The sequence below is a fragment of the Lepisosteus platostomus genome, chromosome 4, assembly GCF_059453375.1.
Source record: "Lepisosteus platostomus isolate fLepPlt1 chromosome 4, fLepPlt1.hap1, whole genome shotgun sequence".
NCBI classification, from domain to species: Eukaryota; Metazoa; Chordata; class Actinopteri; order Semionotiformes; family Lepisosteidae; genus Lepisosteus; species Lepisosteus platostomus.
In genome coordinates, this window is record NC_142614.1 from 68,491,120 (window position 1) to 68,505,721 (window position 14,602).

At 39.9% G+C, this 14,602-nt stretch overlaps 1 protein-coding gene across 3 annotated transcripts; it reads left to right on the forward strand.

The window, feature by feature from the left end:
• Window positions 1–3,241: 3,241 nt before the first annotated feature.
• LOC148673692 (occludin-like) lies at window positions 3,242–13,840 on the forward strand. 3 transcript variants are annotated; one of them, XM_088630455.1, is made up of 6 exons: window positions 3,242–3,417; window positions 3,587–3,769; window positions 5,819–5,925; window positions 6,426–7,137; window positions 8,275–8,439; window positions 12,262–13,840. In XM_088630455.1, the coding sequence occupies exons 3-6, from the start codon at window positions 5,888–5,890 to the stop codon at window positions 12,388–12,390; spliced, it is 1,044 nt and encodes a 347-aa protein (XP_088486581.1). In that variant the 5' UTR covers window positions 3,242–3,417; window positions 3,587–3,769; window positions 5,819–5,887; the 3' UTR covers window positions 12,391–13,840. The 3 variants fall into 3 exon arrangements, with proteins under 3 accessions (XP_088486581.1, XP_088486582.1, XP_088486580.1); XM_088630456.1 differs by having other exon boundaries at window positions 3,685–3,769; XM_088630454.1 differs by lacking the exon at window positions 3,587–3,769.
• Window positions 13,841–14,602: the final 762 nt, after the last annotated feature.

Sequence of the window (14,602 nt, forward strand, 5' to 3'; positions counted from 1 at the left end):
CACTGTGGGGAGGAGAACAGAGTGATGAAGCTAGTTCATAGATGGGGATTGTTAGGAGGCCATGATGGGTAAAGGCCAGTGGGAAATTTGGCCAGGACACCAGGGTAACATCCCTACTCTTTTTGAGAAACACCCTGGGTTTTGTAATGACCACAGAGAGTCGGGACCTTGGTTTTATGTCTCATCGAAAGGACAGCGCTATTTTACACTATAGTGTCCTCATCACTATACTGGGGCATTAGGACCCACCCAGGCAGCAGGGTGTGCGCCCTCTACTGGCCCCACTAACACCTCTTCCAGCAATAGCCTTAGGTTTTCCCAGGAGGTCTCCCATCCAGGTACTGACCAAGCTCACACCTGCTGAGCTTCAATGGGTCACCAGTTGGGAATTGTAGGGTGATATGGCTTCTGGCATCCATTGTTGAAAGGATTTGGGTTTACCTCACCATTGTGGTTGAGGAAGGTGTGGAGGTGTAGTTTCAGTTCCTGACCACAGCCCTCTTATCCATTAGCAATTCCATCTCTTTCTGCCACTTCAGTTGGTGGCTTTCCTTTCTATATGTTGGTAGAGTTCAGTAATACGTTTAAAAACAATTTTCAAACAAGCCAACCAAAAAAATGAAGGAATAAAAACAACCTCTTAGAGTGAAATGTGCACAGCTCCCGGCCGATTCTGTATATGCTGTATGCTTCCTGTATTTAAACCGCAGCTATGCTGCAACCTGTTTATCAACATGCATGTCATGGGATAATGTGGACTTCAACCAAAAGTGTCATTAGGATAACAGCAAAAAGTTTGCAATTTGTATTTTAACACTGACGCACACTTTTATTTTTAAAACATTAATGTATTAAAGTATTTTTCTCTCGATTGTACTGAATACAGGCCTTTCTCTCCTTGATTTCTCTCACGTGCTGTATACATTTACATCTTTTTTTTATTGAAACATTTATTCAAACATTTCTAGAACCCAAACGTGCCACCGAGTTTCTGAGGGTGAATCTGCTTGAGGGTCGTAGACCTTCTCTTTGGGGCGTTATCTCATGCTAAGCACATTTGTGCACAACAACATCACTCTGGCCCTGTTGGTATTGGGCTTTAACCTGTTTTCACTTCTGAATAGCTTCAATAGCTTCAGTGTTTAAGTACATTTATAATAATAATAATTGCTTACACTTATATAACACTTTTCTGGACACTCCACTCAAAGTGCTTTACAGGTAATGGGGACTCCCCTCCACCACCACCAATGTGCAGCATCCACCTGGATGATGTGACATTCTCTCACATAGTACACTCACCACACATCAGCTCTCAGTGGGGAGGAGAGCAGAGTGATGAAGCCCATTCATAGAGGGGGATTATTAGGAGGCCATGATTGGTAAGGATCAATGGGAAATTTAGCCAGGAAACCGGGGTTACACCCCTAGTTTATAACACTTAGAGCTATTAGACACACCAGAGAACGTTAAGAGTAATTGCACTACGTGTGAAATACAGAAATAGCGGAACTCGTTACCAATATTAGGCCGTCAAGCTCAGTACACTGTTTTAAAAAACATGACTTTTTAATTTAGCTTTTAGTTAAATCTTTTTTCCTGGTTTTTTTTTGTATTTATCTTTCTATTTAATTTCTTTATCCTTTATTTATTTTCTTACAACTTTCTTTTTTTTCTTCTTTAAGCATAATTTGACATTTATGTTGCTTTACTTTATTACTGTGTTTTGTTGTGGGTTTTTTTACAACTGAATGTATATCTGTTAAGGTTTTACTTTTATTCTTGGTTTGTAAAGCTCTTTGAGCTGCTATTTGTAGGAAAGGTGCTCTATAAATAAAGTTTTTTTTATTATTATTATGATTAATGTCGTTTTCATTCATTTGCACGGGAACGTGTGATTTAGCATCCTACTAAAAAGAATTAATGCGACCCAATCCAAAAAGGGTACTGTTTCGTTTCTACACATTTTTTCACATGATTTCTGTGAGAGGCGTCTTTAAGACATTGGCCGGGAAGCTGAGAACTAGTTAAAACTCCTCCGAGCCGAACTAAGGCGGTGAGACGCAAAATGCGTGGTATGTATCCGAGTGCCGCAGATTGACGATCTGAAGGTGTGTTGGTGCGGACAAAGGGAACGCGCCCAGAAACCCCCCAAGACATTGACACCTATCGCAGGTCTTGGGTTGAAAATGTGACGCTAAAGAGAATCTGTCCTCTGTTGCAGAGCGCGGTAGCTAACACGGATTGATTGACTTGCAAATTTAAAATTGCGCCAAAGTAGCTAGTAGTGGTGGACAAAACAAAAGTATTCTGAATAAACAAGAAACTCTTTAGAGAAAGTTTGCTAAGGTACTTCAAGCAAAAAAAAAAGATGGTTTGCGCGCTGGGTGGTGTGTATGTACAGTAGTTCTCTTCAACATACAGTGACTTTTTTTCTTCAGTCTGATGTGTGCTTATAGTTGAGTCAATGAAGTAAGTTTTACTTGGTGATCCAAAGTGGATCTTTGTGTTTTTGGCTAGTGCAAACACAACTTCTCTACAAAACACATCTGAGATCTGAGCGCTCCTGCCGTGTTCGCTAGTCGTAGGGGGCTGGTAGGCGCAGTCAGAGGTGAAGAAGTTCATCCGAGTGACGATTTTCAGCTTCATAGCTTGAACACCTGCATGAGTGAATAACAACAAACATAAACACAACTAATAATGACTCTCAACAAACCATTGTGTGTGTCTGTCCTTTTCAAGACAATCATTAAAATGACTGCACATTTCGACGGGGGAGGGCTATTTTGAATCAATACTGAGTTAAAATGAAAAGAGAGAAAATATAGAGATGAACACGGAATATTATGTTTCCAATGTATCATAAAGGCAAAACATGATCAATGATGAGACGAAGACGAGACGTGCTGTCACATAACAAGAGTTACACATGTGGGGTCCTGTTTTCACAATGTACACCTCAACGCCTTCATTTGTAATTTATTGATGACTTCAATCAGACGCATCTCCTGATTGTAAAGCGCAATCAGCCCGCAGTTACAGAGGTTTTTTTTTGGTTGTATTTTTACGGTCTTAATTTCTTTTACCGCTTTTCCCCTCCATACTTAAAAGTATTTTCAATGTTAAATTTCACCCAGATATTCTTCGGAATAACAACAACAACAACCGCGTCACCCGGAGGAACCGGCTCGTTTGCTTTTGAGTACAGGTTCAGCGCTCTAGGGGGAGGGTGGATGCAGTGTATTGGTTAAGGATATTAACAGACAGCACCAGCGCGATCGCAGGTGTGTGACAATCGCAGCACTAGTGTCGCTCCCTAGGCTGGGGTGACTGAGCGGACTAAAAGCGGTTTTTAAAGAACCAACACGCAAGATCAAAAAAGGACTAATACATAGTGATAACACGGAGTAAGAGTCGGTAAGTCTTGTTCATTAATGTGTGCATTTACCCAGTTTCTTGTGAATTGTTTTGTCGTTTAAAACGCCGGTTTATTTATTAACTCAATATTTTACATCACAGTTTAGGCGCAGACAATCTGTCTCACCGATGTTTCGACACGTAAAATATATTGTCGGAACCATTGCAGGTCGTTCAAGCCGGGTTACCAGCGCGGTGACGTTAACCGCCCTTCCCTGTGGATAGCAGGGACCGCAGCTGTTGGGCTGAGGGGAAATCTGCTTTTAGTTCACCAGGCTGGGTCCCTGTTGAGTAACGCCGGAGGCCCGGGTTCGAGTCCCCAGCGGTGGAGGGCCGACCTGAGGAGGCAGGGGTGAGGGCGCATACCCACGTGAACCCAAGAGCGCTACATTATACCTCTTGGTATACAGCTGGTTTTGTTCCCAACTGCTGTCTCCCATGTGATGTAAAATTGAAAGAAATGTCATTTTCAAAATAGGTTAAAACAATGAGGGACAAGTGTACATCTCTTTAAGGACATATTGTAGCTGTCTGGTCTTTATTTTACTAGATGGTAAGGCTGTTAAAAAGACATTTGGCTTCGAGTTTTGTATGGTGATCTGATAGTTGTGTGAAAAGCCCTTGAAAATGCTGACATCATCTTGAGGGGAAACAAATTTAGTTGAACCTTTTGTTTCAAAAGAAACTATTATTAGTCACTTATTATATTGCCATTAAATTAATGATTAAAAAGCATTTGGATTCAACAGCTACATACTGCCCTTCCAAACTTTTGGCAAATGGCATGCTTTGTAGGTGTGACTTATCCCGTCCAAAGTAATTGAAACAACCCAAAAAGAAGTATGTCCCATGATTCCTTAGGAATGTAAAGTAGTAACAGATCAGGCACAAATCGCCATTTGTCTGAAGTGAGATTACAAGAGGCAAGATGGCTAGCACCAAGGACTGCACTGATGAAGGCAACAGCAGACCTGGCTAATGTGTTACTTCGGAGAGCCTCAGAGGTCTTCTGGTAATGGATGGTCGATATAAAAACACACCAAAATGAAGTGCCATTGAGGCACATGGAGCTATTGAACCAAACGTGGAGAACACAATTTTCACACCTTGTTAGAAATAAATATCACATCATGACTACAAAGGATGCCATTCAGCTCATTGAGCTTCATTTTGTTTTAGTCACTTAGGCAGAACTGGTCCTACTGGAAAACAACACCCTCACCCTCATCTCGCTCTCCAGAAAAGGACAGGATAGGGTAGCCCATCAAACCCAACCCCATCTGTTTTGGTGGTAAAAAGAAACTGAACCACCTGGCAAAAAACACTGAGCGCATACAAATAATTATAATAATTGCTTACACTTACATAGTGCTTTTCTGGACACTCCACTCAAAGCACTTTACAGGTTAATGGGGACTCCCCTCCACCACCACCAATGTGCAGCATCCACCTGGATGATGTGACATTCTCTCACACAGTACACTCACCACACATCAGCTATCAGTGGGGAGGAGAACAGAGTGATGAAGCCAGTTCATAGATGGGGATTATCTGGAAGCCATGACTGGTAAAGGCCACTGGGAATTTTGGCCAGGACACCAGGGTTACACCCCTACTTTTTTTGAGAAACACCCTGAGGTTTTTAATGACCACAGAGAGTCAGGACCTTTGTTTTACGTCTGATCCGAAGGACAGTGCTTTTTTACAGTATAGTGTCCCCGTCACTATACTGGGGCATTGGGACCCACACAGAAAGCAGGGTGAGCGCCCCCTACAGGCCCCTCTAATTCCTCTTCCAGCAGCAACCTTAGTTTTTCCCAGGAGGTCTCCCATCCGGGTACTGGCCAGGCTCACACCTGCTGAGCTTCAGTGGGCTGCCAGCTGTGAGTTTAAAGGTTAAATGGCTGCTGGATAACATACAAACTCCACACAAGTGAAGTTGGAAACAAACCTAAGACACATAAGGTAAGGCAGCAGCACCAAGCCTGGAAAGGCTCACCTTTGATTTCAACCCAAATGGGGGAGATTCTCTTTCCACACCAGTCCTTAATCAGAAGCTGTGGGAAATGGGCATTTAAAGTAGTGTGACAATTCACAAACCACTAGTGTCCAGGCAGACAGCAAGGGCCACCCACTGCGATCTTGTGAAAGGAGAGACTGGACTTCTGAACACTGGAAGAGTGTGATGTGGGGAGATGTATCGCGTTGCATACAGTTAAGAATGGACGACACATGCCATTTATGAAGGTGATGGGAGGATGCACTGGACCACACAGGGCTGCTGGTGGGGCTGTCATGGTCTTCAATTCAGGATAATTACTTTAAATGCTGTTGCATTTTTCAGCATCGCCGCTGGCAGGTGATTTTGAGGGTCTTTTGATTTCTTTGTCTTCCGTTGCAGAAGTTACAGGACCACACCCCCGAAGAAACCCAGATTGCAGCTGCAGGAGGACCAGGCGTGCACCCAGCAATGTCTGCTAAACCTTCCCATCACTCTAGCAGGGCAATGTATGTATGCCGATGCTTGCTCATCTCTTCTATACCTACAAGTTGGAGACTCCTCTGCTTTGCACAGTGTTGCCTTGTAGAAGACGTGTTTCTAGTTTCCTGTCACTTTAAAAAAAAACAAATGTAGCCATGCACGGCCTTGTTTCTTCATGTCAGTACAGTATGTAAAAAAAGTGGTGCAGCAGTCTGTCTCCCCACCAGAGACCTGTGGGGTATTTTCTTTTTATTTAATGTGATGTACTACTAATACCACAAAACTGAGATTACAAATATTCAACACTTCAAGAACTATTACTAGAAAAGGACATTTCGGTGTAGGTCTGGAAAGGGTTACCATAGCTGCTTTTGTAGCACAGGTTACTGGAAGATTTTATTCAAACTACATATGGATTTTATCTTTTTAACCGCAGATTTTTTTTCAACTTAAAACCCACTCTTGTTTGATGTTCTTTGCCACGTCCGAAAATCGTGCCCTGTCTTTTATCTTTTTCCCGTTCCAGTCCGATGAGCGGCTATTCGCACTCCAGGGGAACCCACAGCCGCCGCGTGATGTCCCAGCCCGCGTACTCCTACTCCTACCCAGACGGCGAGTTCCTGCACTTCTACAAGTGGAACTCCCCTCCGGGCATCATCAAGATCATGGCCATCATCATCGTCATCCTCTGTGTTGTTGTCTTCGCTTGTGTGGCCTCCACCCTGGTCTGGGACACGGAGATGGGGCTCACGGGTTTCCCCGGAATGGGGATAGGATCGTACGGAGGCAGTTTCGGCAGTGGGGGCAGTTTCGGCAGTGGGGGCAGTTACGGCGGTTTCGGGGGCAGTTACGGCTCCGGAGGAGCTTCCGGCTACGGAGACATTGGCGGGAACTACTTGGACCCCAGGGCATCCAAGGGATTCATCATTGCAATCGCGGCCATCGGCTTCCTGGCAGCCCTGGTGATCTTCATCTTGGTCATCTCCCGGCAGGAAACCTCCAAATCCAGGAGGTTTTACCTGGCCGTGATCGTCATCGCCGCCATCTTGTGCTTCCTCATGTTCATCGCCACCATCATCTACCTGGTGGGGGTGAACCCTGCCGCGCAGACCTCTGGTTCCATTTACTACAACCAGGTCAAAGCTCTTTGCTCCCAGTATGAGGGCAATAGCGCCCCCGCCTCTGGAATCTTCGTCAGCCAGTATCTCTACCATTTCTGCGTCGTCGAGCCACAGGAGGTTAGTGACACTCTGCTAGGACCCACTGGTGTGGGCCTGTCTGTCGCCCCAGGCTGGGGAGATGTCCAGTTTGTGTTGCTTTTGTGTAGAAGTGCATCCTATTATCAGCTTTGAATTTACTTCAAACTAGTTTCCACTGTTTCCACCTAATAGAACGATTGATTGTAGCGATCCAGTCTTTTCAAACAATGAAGATAGCGTTATTGAAACGGGGACGAGAGAACTATTGGGAACCGTGATCATACGAAGATATGTTTTGAAGTAGATTTCGTAAACAGCACAGGTAGAGTTCAAAATAAAGGTTTGCAGCTTTTGGAAAAGCAGAATGTGAAGAAATGAGAGTTCAATTAAAGGTATGCAGGCACCAAACAAATTCATACTATGAGCAAGCAAATCAGAGATTAGAAAGTGCTGACCCAAATGGATTTACAAGTTTATTAAAAAAAAACTAAAGTGGGTCCTTTCTCTGTATAGGAATGGATAGTAAAATAATGAATTTACAGTGTAGTTAAAAAATGCAATTGGAAATGCTACGCGATATAGAAAATAATATTGTAATTGAGGCTAAAATGAATATATTTTTTTCGATATTATAACAGCAAAACAAAAATCAAAGGAATATTGCAGTCAGGCGTATATTGAAAAGGGGAATCTTCTGTATTAAATAATATTTTATTAGCAGAGATCAGGCAGAAATGTTACAATTTCTACAATGACATAAGATATAGAAGTATTCAGAGCCATTTGACATTCTATCAAATGTATTTAATGAAACAAGATATTAAGTGGCTGTTAACTAAACTCTTCCAAGTAGTCGCCAAAACGGGATTAACACCCACTGACTGAAAAATGGCTAATGTCGTGCGTAACCTTACAAATGGTAACAAAACTAAATCAACTGACTGTAGAGCTCTTGCGTGTAAAGATCTGGACATAATAATTTCAACTAAAGTTAAAAAAAAATCATCTGTAAGGCAGCAGGAATCTAGGGATCGGTAACAAATTTAGTATGTGTTGTTCTCAGTTAACGCGTTTTATCTCCTTGGCGCTTGAACGCGTCAAGAAATACTTAGCCCACCAAGGGGAGAAATACGCGTAAGTGCGGAGATTTAAAGCTTATTTCTGTTTTATTTGCAGGTTATAGCCATCGTGTGTGGGATCCTGGTCGCTATCGCTTTAATCATCCTGCTGGTTTACGCTGTGAAAACACGAAACTTGCTTAATCGCTATGGAAGAAACAGAGTCTTGTGGGACAATGTCCGAGTCATTGATTATAACGCGCGACTCCGAGCCGAGGAAAGGGTGAGTAGTTCTATAAACACGGAAAGCGCTAGTTATTTTGACGTTTGATTTTTTTTTTTACTTCATGACCAAAAGTTCACGCGATTACAATGATAAGGTATAAAACAAAAACTCAGATTTGTCATTTTTTTAAATTATTTTCCTGACGGGCTGCGCATGCTTCAGATGTTCTTAAAACATGATTGTCCGTCGGGTTTCTCGTAGGGTTTTTTTTTTCTCCAGATTGAAATATTTTCCTATATGATTGTGAAGCGTGTGAAAAGGTTTGTTTTCTTCTCGATTTCAGTGATCTAGAGATACAATACTTACTTAATTCTTCGGGTGCTAGGTACTGGAACACGATGGTGGAAATTGATGACGGTATAAAAAAGGTTTTAAGTTTTCAGGCACAGTTCCAGGATTGGAATGGGATCATTTCTAAAATGCTAGGGAAACAGAGATTAATATTTATTACCAGCATGTCATGAAACTGTTATTAATAATGAAGCTCTATGGATAAAGCTTTTTTTTTAAATTAATTTGAAACTGCATTGTGCTGTTAATAAGTATTAAACTCTATAAGTGGATATCATGTTTTTTCTCACTTTCCTTTAAACTGCATTACTAAATAGTGTATTCTTTGCGGTAGTTCACAGGTAGTTCGGCTTTAATTAATACAATATCGTTGAGAACTTCTGAAAAGATGAAATCATTATGTCAGTAAAATTGAATGTTTTTTTTTAATATAACACCTTCGATTAAAAAAAAATTAATCGGGCTTTCCTGCAGTATAAAGGAGTCGAAGTTGAGTGTTAAAATTGTTTTCTAGGCAGCTAGGACGAGTCGACATAATGTTTTTGCCATTTGTGGATTAAATGTTTACTAAACTCAGATTATTCAATTTGTTCGGACTATTTTTTATTTTATATAAATAAATAATATTTTATTTAAATTAAATAAAATAATATATGTTTTATTTATTTTGTTAATCCCATAAAAGCGTGTTCATTTAATATAAACCACTTTTTTATTTTTTACGTTCTTAGTAGTGCTGAAATACAGTAAAGTAGGTAAATAAGTTTCCTTATTTTCCTGATTGATGGGTAATTTACACAGTCTTATCTGTGGACTTACTGTAAAAACATAAAATTCCCCTTTTCCGTCAAGAACGTGTAGGCGTGTCATTTAAGGGAGTTTCACTTGCACTGTAAAATACTTCCAGACATGGGCAGATGGTCTTTTCCTACAAACCAGGCGAAGGTAGACAATTGCCCAGATTATTGGTATAATTATATTTTAATTTTTTGCTTTATTTCTAAGTAATTCATTAAATACATTTAAAAAATTGCCACATAGCAAATCATTTCAAAATATCAAGATCCATCCATGTCCTCGCTTAAAGCCTTACCTCCTGATAAAAAGAAGTAACAACCTAAAGAAATTAGCTGCATGTATATGTTTTATGATCACATATTGTGAGTTTTATAACTGGTTGTAAATGTTACGATTACGCAAACTCACCTTTTCTTTAATGGTAAAGAAATTTGAGACTTCTTAAAATAAAACACTGAAGGTAATAATAAATTCAAGACATTGTAAGAATATTTAAGGTTATCAAAGGTGACCTCCTTAAATTATTTGTAGCCTAATATCGTGGTAATATGAGTGGATGTTACTAAAATTATGATGAAATCTTTACATGTTTTGTAAGAATTTATTTGTGCATAAACACAATGCTTTCCTGCTTTGTAATTTGTTATATATTAGCAGACATTTTGATCCTTAAAATTGTTCTTAAAATTGAAATAATCATTTAATGAAAAGTTTTGTGTCCTGTTAAATTGTTTGCATTTGTAGTAAATGGATCTTCATTACAACATTCACATAACTTTGCTTTTTCAGAGCCTTTTAATCAGTAGTCTGTGTGTCACTCTCATAATCTGAAAGTCATGAACTCAATCCACAGACAGAGCACTTTGCTTTGTAGAGGATTCAATTCAGTTTATTTTTATATAGTGCCTTTCACAACAAGGTTGCCCCAAAGCGCTTAAAAAAGGCAAGTGACCATACATGTCACTAGAATAGAAGATTACCTCTATGCATGATTCTAGGGGGACAGTGTTCATAGTTTTAGAAAAGGTGATTCTTAATTAACTTGTTAGAATTTCACAAAATGGAAACTAAAGGAGAGGTCATTTGAAATAACTGAAAACAGGTGGCAATTTCGTGTACAAATGGCTGTGGGAGTCTGGAACAATCTAATCAGCCACGTTAGTAAAGATGTTTAGATCAACCACCTACTAACAACAAAACATGCTAGATGTCCAGAATAGCTTCTGATTGTCTGTAATGATTAATTTAATGTTAACACATAAATATTTAGCATTCTCTTTAATCTCCATAAAAAAGATCAAAAGCCAGTGTTTTCATTCTTGTATCGAAAAATGTAGTTATGAATTCTATAATCATCTTTGTTTTCATGGTAGTCTTTACAAACCCTGAATGTGATAGTTAACCTTCAGTTTCTTGAATAACTGTATACAGTATTTTAACCCTTTCATTCCTTCATTTCTCATCATAAAATACTGTTTAACTTTATAAACATCTTTGATAAACATTTGCTCATCACATTTCTTTCTAAAGACATGCTAAGAGCTGTGCTATGCTATCTGCAGTAAAATCTAAGAAAATGCCCAAATCATTTTTGGAATAAATTGGTGTTTAGGTTTTCTTTTTCCAATAGTATTTTATAGAGGATCATAAAATAACCTTTTTCTCAGAATGCTACAATTTATGTACTAGTTTAAGAAATGTTTCCTCTTTTAAGGTGAAATTGAAATTACATGGAGAATAAAAGAACATAAGAAGCAAAAACTATGTAATCTTTTAATTTGGAAATTTGAGAATAATCCTGTAGCCAATTAAGTTTACGTATGATGTGGCCTATGAGGGTGGATTTTGCTCTAGGGAGGCAACTGGAAAAGTAGTATAACTGGTTTACTAAACTGTATCGAAACATTATAAATTGTTTGTTATCGTACAGTACATCCAAAAACTCAGGATGCTTACACAGTAGAGGCTCATACGGGGAGCTGAGGCAGCATGCATTGGCTAAAGGTGTAAAGGTTATGAAACTCCTAAACAGAAAGAGGAAAACCAGTGTTTGGGCTGTTGAGCCTTCTTCAGAAAATAGAGCACAGGTGAGAGAGGGCACACAGGTGAGAAAGATTGTCCAAACGGATGCAGATTTGGGGGAGAGGTGTAAAGGGCGGAAATCTTTAAAATAATGAAGGGAATTTACAAGAAAATTAGTTTATCAGAATCAGACATCACCGAGGTCAGGGGGAAGGTGTGGTCCAAGTTTCAGGATAATCTTGGTTTCTGATGTTTTTCCGGAGTGAGAATCCCGAAAATCTCTGTACAAGGACACAGGCAAAAAGGTCAGAGAGGTCATGGTCAGCAGAGGTGAAATGGCAATTCACTAACTCACTAAACCAAATAGCTGTTGTCTTAGAGAGATCTTTGAACATGACCGTTCTAACTGTTTCAGTTGTATAGTACGCCTAGATGTGAACGTTAAACATATGTTTCACATTATAACCCAATGGATTTGGTAATTTAGAAAGTGTTTTTTTGTTACACAACAACAATTTGCAGGCAATCTTTACAACCTTTTTAAAGTAGTGGGGAAAAAAAAGCGTATTAGAGGTGGAAACCTGACTAGGTGTGGTTTGTATTTAATTACGGCAAAGCGTGCTGGGATTAGAATGTACTTTCATGTAGCAGTGGCGTTCGTAGAATTTTCACTTGCCGATTAAAGTTTTCTTCTTCATATTTTTGCAGAGCTCTGCATTTTCTAAGAAGACCAAAAAAGAAGAGAACGACACGAAGAACAGGCTGTCTAACATGAGGCAGAAGATCCAGGACTTTATGAGAAAGAAAAACGGGGATAATGACAATGATGAGATTTAAGTAATGGCAGCATGACGTTCTCCAGTGAAGGAAGCTGAATGAATGTGTCTTAGTGCCACCTTTTGACCTTTTGTGTTTAACATTCTATAATTAGGATTCTGAGGTTTAATGTTAAGCTTTGCCATTAAAATACGTCATGAATTTTTATAGTTATGCAAGCAGCAAATCATTTTATGAAATCCTTTACAATACTTTTCTTTATATATTGTTGTAGCACTGGTTTCTTAAATTCAGGCTACTAACAAACCTCATTTTTATACTTTAAATGTATACTTTAAAATGTTGTATTTGTAGTATTTTATTTTTTTTCTCTTTGCTCTGTTCATGGTGTGGCAGAGCTGGGTGACTGCTCACTGCAGTCTTGTTCTTCAAGTTTTGTCCTGTTCTGTTGGAAGTGAGGCATTAATCTTTGGAAGAGTTTTAAATGCTGCTAAAATGTTTTTATTCACAACAGTGAAGGGTTACACAATTCCAAGTCCAAGTCAATAAACACAACAAAAAAAACCACATAAAACTAACACCCTCCTCTTTCTTTGGAGTCCTAGCAACACTTTACAAGACACCTGTCTAAGGCAGGGGTCCCGTCCTGTTACAGGAGGGCCTGTGTGTCTCCAGGTTCTCTAGGCCTCTTGAAAGTACCGTTAGCTGACGAGCGCAGATTTAAGAAGGTTCCACAGCAGAAACGTTGTGTTTCTTTTCTTTATCTTTCAGCGTGGAGTGAATCTTTTCTCTGTTTCTTTGAAATGGCCTAAAGGAAACTTGTGTATGTTTTATGAACCAGGCAACCCATTGGTTCAGTTATGAATTCAGTCAAGCAAACGGCTCAGCTGCAATGAATACCAGCAGGTGTTGGCGTCCCCAGAACCAGGACTGGAAATCCCTGATTCGAACCAGCCCTGGTGGACCCGAAGAGCTACACAATTACAGAGAACTCAGATCACCCCACCCTTGGTCCTACTGGTGTTGTGTAGTGCTCCTTAGTTCAGGGCCTCATGAGCCACAGTCTCCACTGATGTTCACTCTACCAAAGCTCTTAATTAGTTAGTTGAATCAAGCATTGATTTAATATCTACTAAAACAAACGGTTTCCACGTTTCTATTCACTGGTGAGTGTGTGAGCTCCCTCTAAAACACAGAGCTGTGTCTTACAACAAGTGAGGATCGCTGATGTAGCAGAAGACTGGCATTCAACAGACTGCCTACCATTACAGTACTGAGAGCAAATTTCAAAGCATTTGCTTGGCGGTGTTCTTGCTTTGCCCGTGTTGCTGAAAGTCCTTTTTTCGGTTCTGCTTAAATAGATGCTTTCTGTGTTGTTTTTGTGGTAGCCTACTGTTATTGAAACATAATCGCACCTTGGCATTGCAAGAAATGTTCAACAGCAGCCACTCCTGTCCTGTTGTGTTTTGTAAACTAACTTGTAAATAAACTTCTACATTTTGACTACAAACAGTGTGTGGTAGATATAGTAGAATATCGATAAATACTTCTGTAGAGATGTTTTCGTACTGGACTTGCCTTATATTTGTTTCACTAAAAACATATTTTGCAGGGGATTTTGGTTTACTTTACCTAAAGTTCAGCTCAGTCTGATTTTTGAATACCACAGAAAGATTCCCCACAGTCACTTAAGAAATGTTTGCCTTAAACGTGAAGTACTATATAGAAATGATCAGCATAGTCTTTTCCCCACATATATTTAATGCCTCCCTAGCTTTTTGTCAAATAAAGAGTCTTGGCAAAGATTTTAAAGAAATGTGGATTGGTTGATAAGCAGGAAGTACCTCTTTACACAAAGCTACTCAAATCTACATCCATACCAAACCTGACACTGACCTGGCTGTCTCTTTTCTGTCTAATCGCATCTCCGCCATCAAAAACATGGATGTCTCAAAATTTCCTTCGTCAAACTGTGACAAGACTGATGTCATGCTTATTGGCGCCCCCATCAGCTTTGTAAAGCCAAGGCTGTACTTGAACGTCAGTCTAAATGGAAAAAACTTGGGGGTGATATTTGATTCAGACTAGACATCCGACCCACACGTGCAACATATCAAAAACATTTTCTTTCACCTCAAACATATCGCTAGACTATGTCCTATGTTATTGCTAACTGTGGCTGAAAAGCTGATCAACACATTTGTCTTCTCCCGGATCGACTACTGTAATGCTCTACGCGCTGGGGTTTCTAAATCCACACTGAACAAAAAAC

Coding starts and splice junctions, on each gene's coding strand:
- LOC148673692 (XM_088630455.1), top strand. CDS start 5,888: ATGTCTGCTAAACCTTCCCATCACTCTAGCAGGGCAAT. Junction 7,138..8,274: donor GCGTCGTCGAGCCACAGGAG/GTTAGTGACACT, acceptor TTTTATTTGCAG/GTTATAGCCATCGTGTGTGG. Junction 8,440..12,261: donor GACTCCGAGCCGAGGAAAGG/GTGAGTAGTTCT, acceptor ATATTTTTGCAG/AGCTCTGCATTTTCTAAGAA.